Source organism: Asterias rubens, chromosome 4 (assembly GCF_902459465.1).
Source record: "Asterias rubens chromosome 4, eAstRub1.3, whole genome shotgun sequence".
NCBI lineage: Eukaryota > Metazoa > Echinodermata > Asteroidea > Forcipulatida > Asteriidae > Asterias > Asterias rubens.
This window is the reverse complement of record NC_047065.1, coordinates 10,553,147-10,568,900: the sequence shown is the minus strand read 5'-3', so window position 1 is coordinate 10,568,900 and position 15,754 is coordinate 10,553,147. Positions and strand designations below refer to the sequence as shown.

General features: G+C 37.1%; 1 protein-coding gene across 1 annotated transcript in view; it reads right to left on the bottom strand.

Moving 5' to 3' along the window:
- Window positions 1-15,754, bottom strand: part of LOC117288852 (C-Maf-inducing protein-like) — a 92,496-nt gene that overhangs the window by 32,813 nt on the left and 43,929 nt on the right. Inside the window, exons 6-8 of the mRNA XM_033769704.1 lie at window positions 14,115-14,218; window positions 5,829-5,930; window positions 4,627-4,740 (exon numbers count right to left, since the gene is read on the bottom strand). Of these exons, the coding sequence (XP_033625595.1) occupies window positions 4,627-4,740; window positions 5,829-5,930; window positions 14,115-14,218 (320 nt within the window). The remainder of the gene's footprint in view (window positions 1-4,626; window positions 4,741-5,828; window positions 5,931-14,114; window positions 14,219-15,754) is intronic.

Here is a 15,754-nt window from a genome sequence, read left to right as displayed (position 1 = left end):
AAAGTCAAGCCTGTTATTTTGTACATGACTGTGCAACTGTTCAATCAAATAACACAACAGATAGGGCCCATAGAAATCTAAAGGTACCATACTTCAATCACACCAGCTTTAAGGTTTCAGAAATGCTCCACAGGTTTAATTGTATGAATATGATAAATAACGTGCCTCTTTCCGCATACTGAACAGACATTATCAATACACAGTGTACCAAATGTTAACGAAAGTCATATGGTATGGCAGAACTGTTCGTGTATTATAAGCTCAAATGAAAATTAAATTCAACCTTGAAAATAATGCATTTAAGTAATAGAACTAAAAGAGTTTTTCTTTATTTGTGACCAATTTAAGAACTCACTCCACGGTAGTGCAGTTATTAATGATCCTATAAGCTAAAGTAGTAGTCCAAGCCGATTTTCTACCATCCGCCCAGGGTAGTAGATAAAAAAGCAGGATAGTTCTTTTCAGAACATAGAAGTCTCCCGAAAAAAATGAGATAAATCTACTTTGCTGTAGTAGAATATATATGTGTAGCAAGACAGTTCTCCATAGAACAAACTCTACTTGGCAAATACATAGATACACACATGGTGTTACCTCAAACCAAATATATTAAAAGAGTATCTAGACTGACATAATGTACATATAGCTCAGTGTTGGTACAACAGGTTTTGACAATTTTTAGTTTATCGATCAAAAACTGTGCACCTAATATGAACAGAAGTTTACAATCAGGGAGCATAAAATGATAAGGACTCACACAGTATAATCCTTACATGCCTGATGCTGTGCAGCTGGACTGGTCTGCCAGCAGCCCTACAATGTACCTAGGTTTGTCATAATTACTTTAGCCTCAAAGAACATTGTGTATTATGCTTGTAAGAAAACCAATGTTTCATCATGATAATGAATTTTGGACCATGTTTAAAGGCCCTCCCTGATCGATTGGTATCACATGTTACCTACATACCTCGTGGACATTACGCTTGCATCTTTCAAAGTAATTTGCAAAAACAAATGGTGTACAAAGTACTGCTTTAAGATTCAAAGGCAGCTTGTGAATACAAGCACAGTGATTACTGTCCATAGAGCTGATTAAAGGATTTGGGTACTTTTTCAAAATGTCCACAGATTTACAATAAACTTGCAGGGTTTGAAGATAACGATAGTAGAAAGCTTCCTTAAAATATTACTAATTAAAGTTATGTAGTTTTTTAGAAATGAGTAAACAATGTGAAATCCCATTAACATGGTATTATACCATATTAATAAATACCTTGGACGGTTTCAAGTCTCTGATTGGTCAAAACCCGGTCACTTGCGGGAGTGTTAACGGTTGGTATAAAGACCCGTTTTGGAAAATAGCGAACAAGTGGCCCCTAAATCAGCATACACACTGTATCGCATGCTTAATTATATCCAAGTTAGTTTCATTGCAACTTCGCGCACTTGCGCGTACGCGCGCTGAAAATGTATGAATTTTGAGTGCGCGGGTATAGCAGGTGCGCGTGTATAAACTCATTTGTCCATATATGGTCTTGTTTACAGCGACATGCTGCATGGTCGCTGAGCTCATGCGCACGTTTTAATGCACAAAAACAGCTATCGTCCAATCATTTTACCTCCTTTGACCCTAGTGAAGGCGCTGAACAGACAATTATTTAAAAGAGTCACTGCATGGTCTCAAAGATCAGTAATGTGATTAACGCACGAAAGAGATGGGAACCATCAAAAGCTCAAATATGGCCCCTAAACACATCTGGAAGTATCGCCGAGAAAAAAGTCACAATTTTTCAGCCGTTTAATTCGCTAAAAAAGGTATTTATTAACGGGAATAACAGTGTTCGGACCCGGTCTTCACTGCGTGGTAATGACCTTGATTGGTGGCTGGCAGATCTTCTTTCTCGCCTTATGGCAGTATTGGCGCTCGGACCCATTTGTGAATAAGCACAGTGTGTATGTTTCAAATCCAATTGTATTTAAAAAGTTTCACAGGTGAAATACTCACCAATTAAAAATTTAGCTAGATGAACATGCACTTGAGTATGTATATTCACGTTCATTCTATCTATAACACAAATCACATGTGCACCAAATGAGGCAAAAAAAAGTGCTGACTTAGAAATGACAAAACCTTTGTTTTAAAATAAAACTTGTGTCAGTGGTGTTGATTTCACCAAAGCACTTTTTCTCTTGCACTTTCGGCCCTTTGTACAAATCTAGTATTAAATTATGTAGAACTAATTTTTGTTTCCGAATACAAAGCTGCCAATCTTTGAATGCAATTGTTTTGAAATGACCCTGTAGGGAGGTTTAATTTGAGGCAACATTAAAGCTGCTTTGTCTCGGTTTCTAATAACATCCCTGTAACCCATTACATGGACCCATGAATCCCCATGACGCAACCAATCCTCAATATGACTCTAACAGATGCTACTCTACGTAATGTAAGAAACACTCATGCCATCTGGGCCCATTTCTTCATGGCTCTGCCTACCGTAAGCAAAGAATCAGCGCTTACCAATTATTCCACGCTTAAATAAAGCTTACTTCAAACTGATTAGCAGGGGATTCTTTGCCTGTGCTCTTGCATCCACATTACTTAGACTGGGTCCCTGTTTTTATCCGCAAGGACAGGTACTTGCTTTTCAGAACCAGTGATTTCATTGGATACAATGATTTCAAACAAGATAAAAATGAAATCAATGACAACAGGTAGTACATGTATGTACATGTATGTAGGTCTACATGTAATACATCATCAAGAGATGTCAGTATCAGGCTCCCATTAGGATTGAATCTCATGGCACTGCTTACCCCCAAATTCATTGCTTATGGCGCCCTCTGAAGCGCATGAATATAGAAACCACATGGGGCTCTCAAGAGCAGAATGCGCATTATCTTATGTGCTTAGGGGTCATGCATGTAAGCACAGAATAATGAGGAGAGCCATACAAATTGAGCCCAGATCATCTTCCTTTAATAAAGCAGGAGAAAACAAAATATTTTGACGGTTTGGGTTGAGGATTCCTGCATTACTGTACTTTGGGGCTTTTTTGTTTGTTGACACTACTGCTTTATTTTGATGGTTATGGTCAAGTTGCCGGACACTGTTTCGAACAGAAAGCACATTCACCTATAAAACCTAGTTGAGACTCAGGCTATACATGTAGACAACTCCATGGTTTTGGAACAGCCATTTTCATTTCCTCTCATTCATTACAATGTATTACTCACATCAAGGCTAGAAGGCAGATCAGTCTGGCTATTTTTTTAAACGGCAAGAATCAATTTCCAGAATTGAATGAAACTTGACAAAGAAAGAGGCCATCCTCAGTTATAAATAACCAGATTTAAATCAGTCATAGCTAACAATACACACCATCATAAAAATCTTAATCGAGAGCTTCGTCAATAAGTGATTCCAACATCCGCTTAGCAATTTTTCCCCTCGGCTCATTAAACCTTCCCCGGATTCTGTGCCAGTTGTATTGTCCCAACGTCTCCCCAGACACATGCTTTGGAACCTAAAGGGAGTTCTTACTTCCGATGCTGTGGCTCTATACCACAATCAAATAGACAGTGCAAGGCAGACGTGTGTCACCCTGACACTCAAAATAGTTTGGTAATCTGTTTGGACAAACCTTCTTGATGATGCCATCTAACATACACAGTGGGTACATGCATTTCAGATTTTCAGCAATTCCCCCAGGTGGACGTCTTAACAAGGCAAGGATCACTTGGTATATCATGAATTTAAAATGGCTTTACTGGCTTGGCATTAACATCGCAAACAACATCGGTAACTTTGTACTTGCTCAAACCATGGGTGGAAGTTAACGCGTGACCCGCTGCTTTTAGTACATGTTTTGGTATAACCTTGAGGCAGTGCGTGCACCGTCTTAATTATATTTTATAAACTTGCATGAGATGATGACCCGATGCGGGGTTGTAGCCTTAATATGTAAGACAACACTTCAGAAATAATCCATATGACTGTTTGCAAATGTTGGGTGTTGAGGTTGAACTGTTAAAATGTCATGTTTACAACTTTTTTTTCCAGGAAATCCAGTCTAAACTCGCTTTGAAACGCAAGTTCATACTATGGCCCTCCGTGTTGCGTACGCTCGCGTCGAATGCACACCAAACAATCGCGTATCAGTAGCACGTAAGTCTATGCGGTACGCGTCATCAGCGCCCGGCGCAAAACACGCACCGACGCACCTTTTGGCCGGAAAGTGTGTGACGAACATATATTTTTTATAACATTCTTCTAATTTCATCGTTTTGGAGAAACAGCAAACAACTAACGGCAGTATCTAGCTAATGATCTAACATTGTTTCTTAGACTTTGGTGATGTGTTTACATTAAAAACACACATTTTCTGTCGTCATCTCTTCACTCCCCCTTTGCTTTACACCTGTTTTCGCTTGCGTTTTCACAGATTTTGCCCACGGTTTGGGGTATAGTCTGGTGCTGTCACAATTACGGTATCTGGACGTTGATTTCCATAGGTGCTGTCTGTCTATAGGTTCTTTATGCATGTGGTTTGATGTGGTAGGTATGATAAGAAAAGAGTGATAGCAGAATGGGAGTGTGGAGTAAGCTGGTCAAATATACAAACTTACGTCATTGTCAGGATGGTGACAAAGCACATCATGGTTTCTTCATCTTGCAAGATGGCGCTGTCATCACTAGACCCATCGCTATCCTCGATGGTTATTTCAGGATGCACTCTGCATCTGCAATGCACAATAAACAACAGCATCCCAGATTACAGTGAGTGTTTAGACCTTTCATTGTGTGACGGCACGGTCATGACTTTCATCAACCTCGGTTGACAAAAGTACAGGCAACCTTTAGAGCAAATTTTATCACTCTCGATCCTTTATTCCAAGAAATGAGCTATTGCAAACAAAATGAGCTATTGCAAAAAAGCGTTCACATATTAGGCCAAAAAAAGAAACTTGTTAGCGCCCAGGTTTTCTCAAAAAAAAGGAAGGAGGAGGGGCTTTTTATTTTTTATTTTTTATTTCAAAACGGCAGCCATTCTTTTTTTAAATGTCAAATATCCATTGTTTTTTCTACTGCTCAAACCCATCGTAATACATACATGTAGATAAAACATTTGGCAAAAGACATTCAGACAAGACATTCAGATTGTTTTAGCTGAGATCGTTTAAATAACCCTCTTTTTACCCATTAAAATTAACAAAATTAACATCGACAATCAAGACTAAAGGATTAGGCACCAACACATCAAATGGACTCACAAGAGTTGCAGAAATCCAAAGACTTGCTCAACTACATCTACCCATGGAGGAAGCCTCCTTGATCTACCTTGGGAGCTTACTACCCGAAGCAGAAATCATATAATAAAGAGGAGACAAAATACCCAAGCAATGTGATCTATCTATTCCTTCTCCTAATAATGCACAATATTGCACACAAGATGAGCGAGTTTTCCTTTTGTATTTTCTCCAAAAGAAAGCTTCTGTGTGTTTGCCTTCTAATATAAACACAAATCTCAAAAGAAGTTTAACAAAACTTGTTAATTGTTGTTATGCTGTTTTCTCAAAAGTATGAACACACACTGTGATGGATACTTTAAAGGTTAGTCAATTATTTTATTTTATTATTTTATTTGATTATTTTATTTAGCAAACATTTAGTTGTTGAAAGTGGGTGAAACTTTTTGTTTAGTTATTTATATTGACCAATCTAAGAGCAAACAAGGGCCACAGGAAAGAACAACAAAGTGATTTTGTTGATATTTTATACATAGCTTAAATTAATAAATAAAAATAGTTTTTGAGAAATGATTACATACCCATTGTATTCTTGGAAATATATGGCGATGGAGGCCAGGCAGATGGCCACCAAGTTGGGCAACACACGAGGATGAGGGCATTCGCTTGTTGGTCCATGCATGCTGTGTTCAAACAAACAAAAACAGTTTTAGGTTAACACATTGAACAGAACATTTTTTGTCAAACACGTTTCCGGCCATGGGTGCCACATATAAAGTCAACAATGACTAAATTTAAACAGTACTGATGGCATGTTAAGCCATGTCTAAATTTGCGGCTTTACCTGGAACGCAAAGTCATTGTTCATTAAAGAATAAGACACCCATTGCAACAGTTGTAGCCGGAGCTGTAGTCGCTGGGTAGGTTACGACCTTTTACCAATCATCACACACAGAAAGACAAACATTGTGGTAGTATAACAACAACAAAATATGAAAAAGATGTAAAAATGTCTGCAACTAGGCAAGGGCGAGAGTGGATGTAAATTTATTTGATTCAGTTAGTGAAATAAAAATTGATTGAATATTTTGCCCCAAACCGATGTGAGAAATGGAATTCACATGCATTCAATTGGTCCAGCACGAAACCAATAACATTGTACACATGTGTTGTTGTTGTTGTTGTTGTTGTTGTTGTTGTTGTTGTTGTTGTTGTTGTTGTTGCTTACTGAGGTGCTGTAGTTTTTGAGAAATGAGTAAAACAATGTTATGAAAATGTGTTTGTAAATTATTAAAATAGTTTTCGTCTCATGAGACAAAAATTATTTTCATGACATTGTTTTACTCATTTCCCCAAAACTACAGCACTTCAACACGTAACATTTTCAGGGAAGCTTTCTACTATCATTATCTTCAAACTGTGTAAGTTTAGTGTAAATCTGTGGACATTGTGTTTTTTTGTCCTACAAAAGTTACATAGACCCTTTAAATGTACATCAATTATTTATTTGTATAATTATTATATTAAAAATTTAAAAAAACACTAATAATAAGGCGAGTGTTCTTTAATAATTCTATTTTTAATTTTGCATCACAGATGTTCATCCTTCAGATAGTTTGGTCATAAAATACATGTGCACAAAACTACTAAAGGCTGAAATTTCCAGTGGGAATGATTGCAACCTTTAAAGACAGACAACAAAGCGTCCCTCAGAATATAGTTGTCCCCCTAGAGAGTATTCTTGAAGATATGTAGTGGAAAATATGGTTTCATTTTTGTGTTTAAGTCAACTGTAAAATGAATACTAATGGCTGCAAAGTATATACATGAACATGAAATATAGCTAGAATTGTTCAGTCTCAAGAAGGTTTAGTCAGCAGTCACAAACATTATGTTCTATTCGTATAAATTCATATGCTTTTGATACTCATTAATTATTTTAGAATTTTAGTTCCGTAGGGAAGGGGGTGGGGTCATCATCAATAAGCTGCTACAGGATATTTTAAACAGAATTCTGAGCTACTGGCAATCATTTGCTGATGACCAGTCTCCTGCAACCTGCCAGCTAATTTGGTTATCGTGCACATAAATCAACGTCAACACAATCATCAGCAGGATGTTAATTGTTGATCCAACTTAAAGTCTGAGTCAATTAAATATTTTGAAGTTATGATGTGCATTATGACGTGCATTGTTGCTGAAAATAATAAGCAAAGTAACAAAACAGTTGATGAGCAGGCACTTTCGTTTTTAAAAATAACTGAAGCTATAATTTATCAACCTTATAAACAGAATTGTAATCTTCTTAATTCAGAGTGCATACTGGTTCTGTAAAATCTTGCATAACTATTATTGAATGATGTGTGATGCAGTTTGAAATCACAAAAAAATACCAAAAACATACATTAAGAGAACTTAAAATATATATATTTTTGCAAACGCTCCAAAACTACATATCTTGATATAAAAGGACTGGTTCATTTGTTATTTTTTTGTAAATGTAATGCTGATTTATAGAAAGATAAAATGAAAGTCAATTGTACAAGTTTCAGTTGAATAAAGGGCCTAATTGTCAACAGCGCAAACAAATGTATGTTTTCATCAAAAAAACGTCAGGTTCATCCACGTTTAGCACAAAGACAAAGGATACCAACCTCTGGCAGTAATGAGGGCAGCATTTTAACGGACACCACAGAAATTTTCGAAGGCAAGCTTTGGAACTGAATTTTTGGCAATACTTTTTCTTTTCTTTTTTTTAAACAGGAGACTATAAAAAAAATTATTGCAAGATGCTTTCTTAACATTACCATCTTTATAAAAAAGTGGGCTTTGGCAAAAACAAAATTCTTGTTGGTCATGATCAAGACATGACCCTATGTACCTTTTTAAGAGTTACGCTTGCTCTAATATGTTTTTTCTTTTTACCCTGTACAAAACACCATAAAAGGCACTGGACACTATTTGGTATTTACTCAAAATAATATTTAGCGTCAAAACTAAATTGATATCAAGCAATGGAGAGCTGTTAATAGTACAAAAAATCAGAAATGGCTCCCTCTGAAGTAGTAATGTACACATGTACTTTTTGAGAAAGAAATAATTTCTCACTAAAATATTTGAGTTGTATTCGAGACCACAGCTGAGGTCTCTATATCAAGCATCTAAAAGCACACAACTTGTGCGACAAGGGTGTTTTTACTTCCATAGTTCTCGTCGACCAATTGAGTTCAAATTTTCACAGATTTGATATTTTATGCATATGTTGAGATACACTAAGTGAGAAGACTGGTCTTTGACAAATATTAAGGTTGTCCAGTGCCTTTAATGCCAGGGATGCCAGATACATCACAATGTAATTGACTCCAATCCGATATCCTGCTATAGATCCAGTGGGATGTTTTAAACACTTTATGGCAACAACACCATGGCCGACAGCCAATCATGAAGCTCATTCAACATCACATGATCACCCATACTCGATATCGATGTTCACGGATTTATTTTAAACACATGTCAGGACAAGGCGAAACGTGCGGAAACAAAGGTGGGTTTTCCCGTTATTTTCTCCCGACTCTGATGACCGATTGAACCTAAATTTTCACAGATTTGTTATTTTTATATAAATAAGTTGTGATACACGAAGTGTGGGCCTTTGGACAATACTGTTTACATGTACCTTAAGCATCCAATGGCTTTAATAAGAAAGAAGATCATGATACGTATCTACATGTACCATATTAAAAATGAAACCTTTTATTTGATACAATCAAACAAAGAGCCTCAGGGAAATGTACCTTGCCTCAGACATAAATGCATCATCTATATTCACCTGCTGAGGGCAACTCAAATATCCAATTTATTTCTGAATAAACCACTAAATTGTGTAAAAAAATACAACCTGATCAATTAATTTTGATTGGATGGATCAATCCGTACATTCATAATTTTTTTCATTTTGCTGACAGGAAAGATTCATTACCATGAGATGCAATACAGTACACCCGGGTAATGATCACATGAATCACATACATTGACATGATGTTCATTTGCATTTAACCATTAAACTAAACTACTTGTTACTCTTCATTTAAAAAGGGCTGGATAAGCGGTTTAATGGTTGCATGGCCATTAGTATTTTACAAACACAAAAGCAGGCTAGCCGATGTTTGAGACCAATTAAGAACCTCATTGAACCCAAGTCTCGACACTCATGGGGTGACAGGTCTTTTTCTTCAGCCGCGCCACGCATCTGGAACTCTCTACCACTTAATCTTCGATCTTGTGTTTGTACCGCAAAATTCAAGTCTCTTCTCAAAACTTATCTTATGTCACAGGTTTTCAATGACTAATTTTGTTGTGTCTGTTTTTCTTTGTGTTGTGTTTTGTTTTTGTTTGGTTTTTGGTTTTACTGCGCCTTGAACACCCAGCAGGGTGGATATGTGCGCATTACAAGTCTTATTATTATTATTATTATTATTATTATTATTATTATTATTATTATTATTATTATTATTATTATTATTATTATTATTATTATTATTATTATTATTATTATTATTATTATTATTATTATTATTATTATGCTTCTTCTATTTATGTATACCAAAGTACACATGCCACAACCACAACAAATTTGGCCATTACCTGGCTTCTTCTATACCAGAGTACACGTGACATCAACAAACTTGGCCATTACCATTGCATACATTTGTAAATTTATAAGCCATGGGCAGCAAACATACATGTAGCGTGCGGGTGGCCACACACACATCTCGTTTGCCCTGATAAAGCATATTATCATTGATGGATAAAATGTGATATTGCGATGTTATAAGTCATTGGGTTATGGCTTAAGTCATACTAATGTTTCACTCTTTCTTATATTTTTAATATATTGGTCAGACATATTTGACAAGTTATTTTCAAATATTCTAATCGAGGGCATGCTTATCCATGTTGACCTAAATACTTCAAATATTAGAATATCACAATGTAGGTCAGGACCTTAGGCAAAACAGAGACTTGCTGAATGTATTGGCTCTAAATATCAGTACCCATGTATCCAAAAAGACTTAAAGGAACACGTTGCCTTGGATCGGTCGAGTTGGTCTATAAAAAAGCATTTATAACCGTTTGTTATAAAATGCATATGGTTGGAAAGATGTTTTAAAAGTAGAATACAATGATCCACACAAATTTGCCTCGAAATTGCGTGGTTTTCCCTTTACTGAGCGAACTAACACAGTCGACCATTTATGGGAGTCACAATTTGACTCCCATAAATGGCCGACCGTGTTAGTCGACGAGGTAAAAGGAAAACCGTGCAATTTCGAAACCTGTTTGTGTGGATCAACATCTTTCTACCCATATGCATTTTATTAAAACCGGTTACAGACGCTTTCCAACTCGTCCGATTCAAGGCAACGTGTTCCTTTAAGGTCTAAGCTGCCTCCACAATCATTGTTTCAATCATCGCTCCCTCATTTTCACTTTTTCTGACTCCTCTTTGTTCACCTTTTCTTCATTTCATTGTAAATGAAATCAGGTAGAAAACAAAGCAAACAAAAACAGTCCATTGCGCAATGACTGTATGTTGAAATATAGCAAAAACGACTTCCCTGCTATCTACAACGTACATAGTAAGCATTATCAGTGAAATTATTATATTGGTAATTTTTCTCATGGCGGCCATCTTTAAAATCCAAGATGGCTGCATAATGTGTGTTGGGGCATGGTTCCTACCAAAAATGCAAAGCTTTTGTAATAAGAAGCAGGTGCTTGGGTGGAGTGTCCACATCCCCTCACTTAGTTGCCTGACTATTATTATTATTATTATTATTATTAGTTTCTCCTGTGCTGATGCACTTTCAGGGACAACATCCTCTGTACATAGTGTTTACAACTCACTTCCCTCATTCTCTACTGCTTCTATTTCTCATCATTAAACATGTCAAACAATCCATCTACTCCAGCCAGACTAATTGCCCCACTTCTCAGAACAAGATCCACCAACTTGAACATGTCTTTATGCTGTACCATAGAGTAATGTTCGAGTTAAGTAATGAGCTTTTGATGTTTAATTAACCTACTTACTTGTAATTACATACGTACATCTACAGTACGTGTCAACCTATATTTAGTATGCCATAATGGTTGGGGTCTGATGATGCAAATGCAGAATGTTTTCACTCCAATTATAATTGTCAGTAACTAGCCTAGTCACCTATCTGTATTCTTTTAGCAGAATGTTAAAAGCATAACCTACTATTCAACCTCATTCCCAGTGGTGTCTGATCTCATCGCGCCAATTCTTTTTCCCAGAACACCTTTCTTGATTATCCACTGGAAGTTTGACTTTTCTATTATTATTAAAATAACAAAATATATTGGATATTTTAATAAGTCCTGCCTGTGGTTGATCCACTCTGTGTTAAAGACTTCGCAAGATGGAATGTCAAAACAAAAACAGATCAAGGCTTCTAGCAAAATTAATGGCCCACCTTCTTTCCTTTTTTGATATTGTGATACGTCTAAAGCCCTGGTCGCATTTGGGTACATGTAAGCTAACCAATGGATAACTTACCCTTTTTAAGTCCAATGCAAACAACCCAGGAAGTTTTCCTCCAAAGGTAACTTACCCGACCCGAATGGGGAGCCAAAGGTGCCCAGGAAGATTGACCAAGTGCCCAGGAAGATTGACCAAGTGCCCAGGAAGATTGACCAAGTGCCCAGGAAGACTGACCGAGTCAGTTTTACCAAGCAAGAAAGTCCAGTGCGGACAACTCAGTTAAATCTCCCATCGGAGCAGAAAACCGAAAAGTGCAGTCAAAGGTTACGCACCGGCCAGCTTGGTTAGTTTCCAGACGGTGGGAAAGTTAACCCGTCCGAATGTTAACCAGCGTCATGGTTAAGTTACCCAAAATATTAATCCAGTGCAAACACAGCTTAACTGTACTTAAGGGTGACCACCTTACACAGAATTCATTTAAAATGCATTTAATACGTATAAATAAGTACGTTTTTTTAGTGCCTAACAATTAGTCTATGAGCACTCAGAAGTCACTTTTGTTTACCAATCAGGGTTGATTTTCAGTGTTCCCTTTCAAGGGGTTAGTAAAGAGACGTATCGATATGGCATGCTGCCAATGGCAACAAAGCTGTATTTTATCAGGCAAGGTTTCTTTTCATACCCCCCCCCCCCCGGTCTTCGTCAGGTATTTCACAAGTGCAGGCGTAACTGTCAAAGAATGATGCGTCTTCTTTTTACCTCTGCGAGGGCGCTGTTTGAACTATTTTAACAAAAGGGGTTATTAATGGTTGACACGACTCTTATCTTTAACATCCAAGCTTCAAATAATGTGGGTCGGTCTATCTAACAAACAACCCTCAGGCTGAATGATGATTCAATGTCAAAGAAAATCATGAGGAAACTTTGGCATCTTGCAATATGAAATGACATGATGAATGCATCTAAACAATACCTCGTACTCTCTTGACCAAGGTTTAACTCTTCAATTAGGGAATTAACACGCAAACTATGATGTTAATATTTGTACAGGGACGAAGTCAATCCTACTCTCCTTTGTTAAAGCCTTGCAACCAGGAACCCGTTTGGTTGCAGCGCCCTTCTGGTTTGTTGTCAGTTTCTTCCTTAGGTTGAGAGTTTGTTTTTGCATTTAGTCCATTTTTTTTTTCTCATCTAAATGCAATGTGTGTTAATTCTTAAAGTTTCCGGGTAATGCCTGGGTAATAACTTAAGCTTGTTTGTTTGCCCAATTAAGTTTTCAAACTAGGTTTTTATCTACTGTTAACAATTGACACACCGAATTTGTACACACACAAAAAGGATGCTGGCAGAGTTTTGTCCTGCCCTGCCCCCTGCTGATATAGAGACCCCTCCATGACAGAAATGGCATCGTCCAGCTTATGATATCATGGCAGACATGTATTGAGCTGAAATTTTGAAGTTTCTGTCAGCATGTGCTGACAATGACACCTTTGCATGGTTTTAAAAGCTCCACGTCAAAATTAATCAAATGACGCATTCTTAAATATTTGTCTATTTATTATGCTGATCCAGCTATTTTTAAATCTTTTCTCATGTAAAAGAAAATATAGTTACAAGTATCTTACAAATATTTGATAATTGATGACATTTCTCATCTCATATCCATTCATTGTATGAAAACATCCAACGATAAATGATTTATGACCAGCCAATTGTCAAAAATGAACTTCCATTAGTGACTGATGAGATATTATTTTTCGAGGCACGCTTTGTGGAAACGTTGCCTAAAATAAAATCAGCTATTGTGTTGAGTTTTTCCATGGATATGTTTTGTATGGTGTGCCCTTGCATGGATTTCTCAACCCATGGTCATGAACATGTTGACCCATAAGCAATACCAGGCCTGGAATTATATGCAGGCCACAGAGACCTTGGTCTCCATTGCCCCTGGTCTTGGCCTTGATGCCCCTTCAAAAGTTTCCCATTGACTTGACTACAAGATTTTCCAATTGAAGTGCCCTTTGCAAAATGAAAATGACCCTGCCCTTTCATAAATGAAATTCCAAGCATGTGTACACATTTGGTAAACAATAATCTTTTATACCATAGAGATGAAAGAACAATTAATGGTAGTCAGTGTTATGTTTTTAGTTTGATAGCCATGCTTGGCGCTGTTTAATGGACATGGTGGTAACTGTTTTCCCTTGGATGTTACAGTGGTTGTTGTTTCACTCACAATTTTGAAAGACGATAACAAAACCAATAACACAAACAGGAGCACGACAACAAAATAAACCAACAAAAAAAGAACTATGAGTTCATACAACTGCTTCTCAAAGCATGAAAGTTTTATACTAACATGTTAATGAATGACTGCAAAGCCTGCTCCTTGTCGTTCTTGCTGTACAACGCCAAAATAAAGTCACGTACAAATCCTTGCAGTCGTGGGTTTTTGCCAAAGTCCTGTACAAGTAAAATAACAAGGGTAAAACCCAAACTGAATTCATTAGATGCTCATGAGCTATAAAGAGACGATCCGAGCATACTGATCGAAATGTTGAGTTGTCAACCAGTGGTTCTTTTACGAACCAACTCAACTTGAAAGATATATTCACATGGTCTTCCTTCAAACCTCTTTTATAAGTTAAAGATGGGTGGCAAAACGCATCATTGACCGCCATCTTTGATGTCAAATAATGGAAAAGTGCACGCGTGTACGCGCTGCACGTGACTCTCGGCCAATGGTAGCTCTTTCACCATGCACAATTCATCAAATATGGCGGCCGATGACGTCTATTACAATCCATCTATACTTCCACCCTGCAAAGTATCAAATCCTACTTGTATTGACTGAAGTGCTAGTACATGTGTTACTTTTGATTTTTCAAGCACATAATGTATGAAGCCTCCTGGATGCAGACAGGCTTTGGCATGACTAATGAGGACATTTATTTCTCATGGAAGTTAAATTTATGTTGCACTGTACAAAATATGTATATACATGTATATACTTTAATATGTAAGAGTGTGGGTTTGGGTCTCGGTTGTTAAACTTGCTTCCTTACTATTGCTGCGTCCTGTGGATGGGATGTTAAGCCAGAGGTACTCTGTGTTGTTTCATGCAAGTAAAATAACCCAGTCCACTTGTCAAAAGAGACGGTACAGTGTTCATGGTTTGATTGGCTGCATATTTTTGCGCCACAGCACCTTATAAACCATTACATGGAAACGTAGCTCCACAACACCTCGACAGGAAAAAAAGGGAATGTTGAAGGTCCTTAGGAATCACTGAGTGACAAATATGAGTGCTATAATCATAAACATTATATTTAGATTTTTTTTGACGCACAAAAAAAAATCTCAGTATAGGCTTGGACATGAACGTGGATGGTCAACATGGCTTAAAAACACAACATGTAGAGTCAATATACATGTAAAACTCTCAACAGTACTTTTGAAAATCATATACACTGTAACTGATACCATCAATGTACACAATGTGTATTTCAGGTCTGACTGGAATAACCATTACGTTTTAAACCTATGAATCTCAACCCTTCCGCAAGCCATCCAACGGTGAGATTTATGCAAAGTTAAACCTACCATTTGTATAGTAATTGGCGTTGGGCCTTGGCATGATTGCCCAAAGTGCACAGAATCATCTCATAATGAAGTTTAGTTTGCCAATGAATCAATCTTAATTGCTAAGCAATAATGTGATGTTACCTCGCAACTCACTATGGTGATGAGGCAAACTCATCTCTGGCTGATTTCTAGCGCTTTGTGAAATCGGAGCCAGGGCTGTCAATCTTAATAATATAAGTCTCCACCTGGAGGTTTCAGTGTGGAGATAATTACAACTGGAAATGATTATAGCGGGAAGGATCGCATCAAATTAAACATCTAGTATGGTGTGGCCTTACAGCTCAAAATGAATCGCTAATTAAAATGTGTTGTTTCAAGTTCCCCTATTTTAAAGTTGACTATTCCCAATCTGAC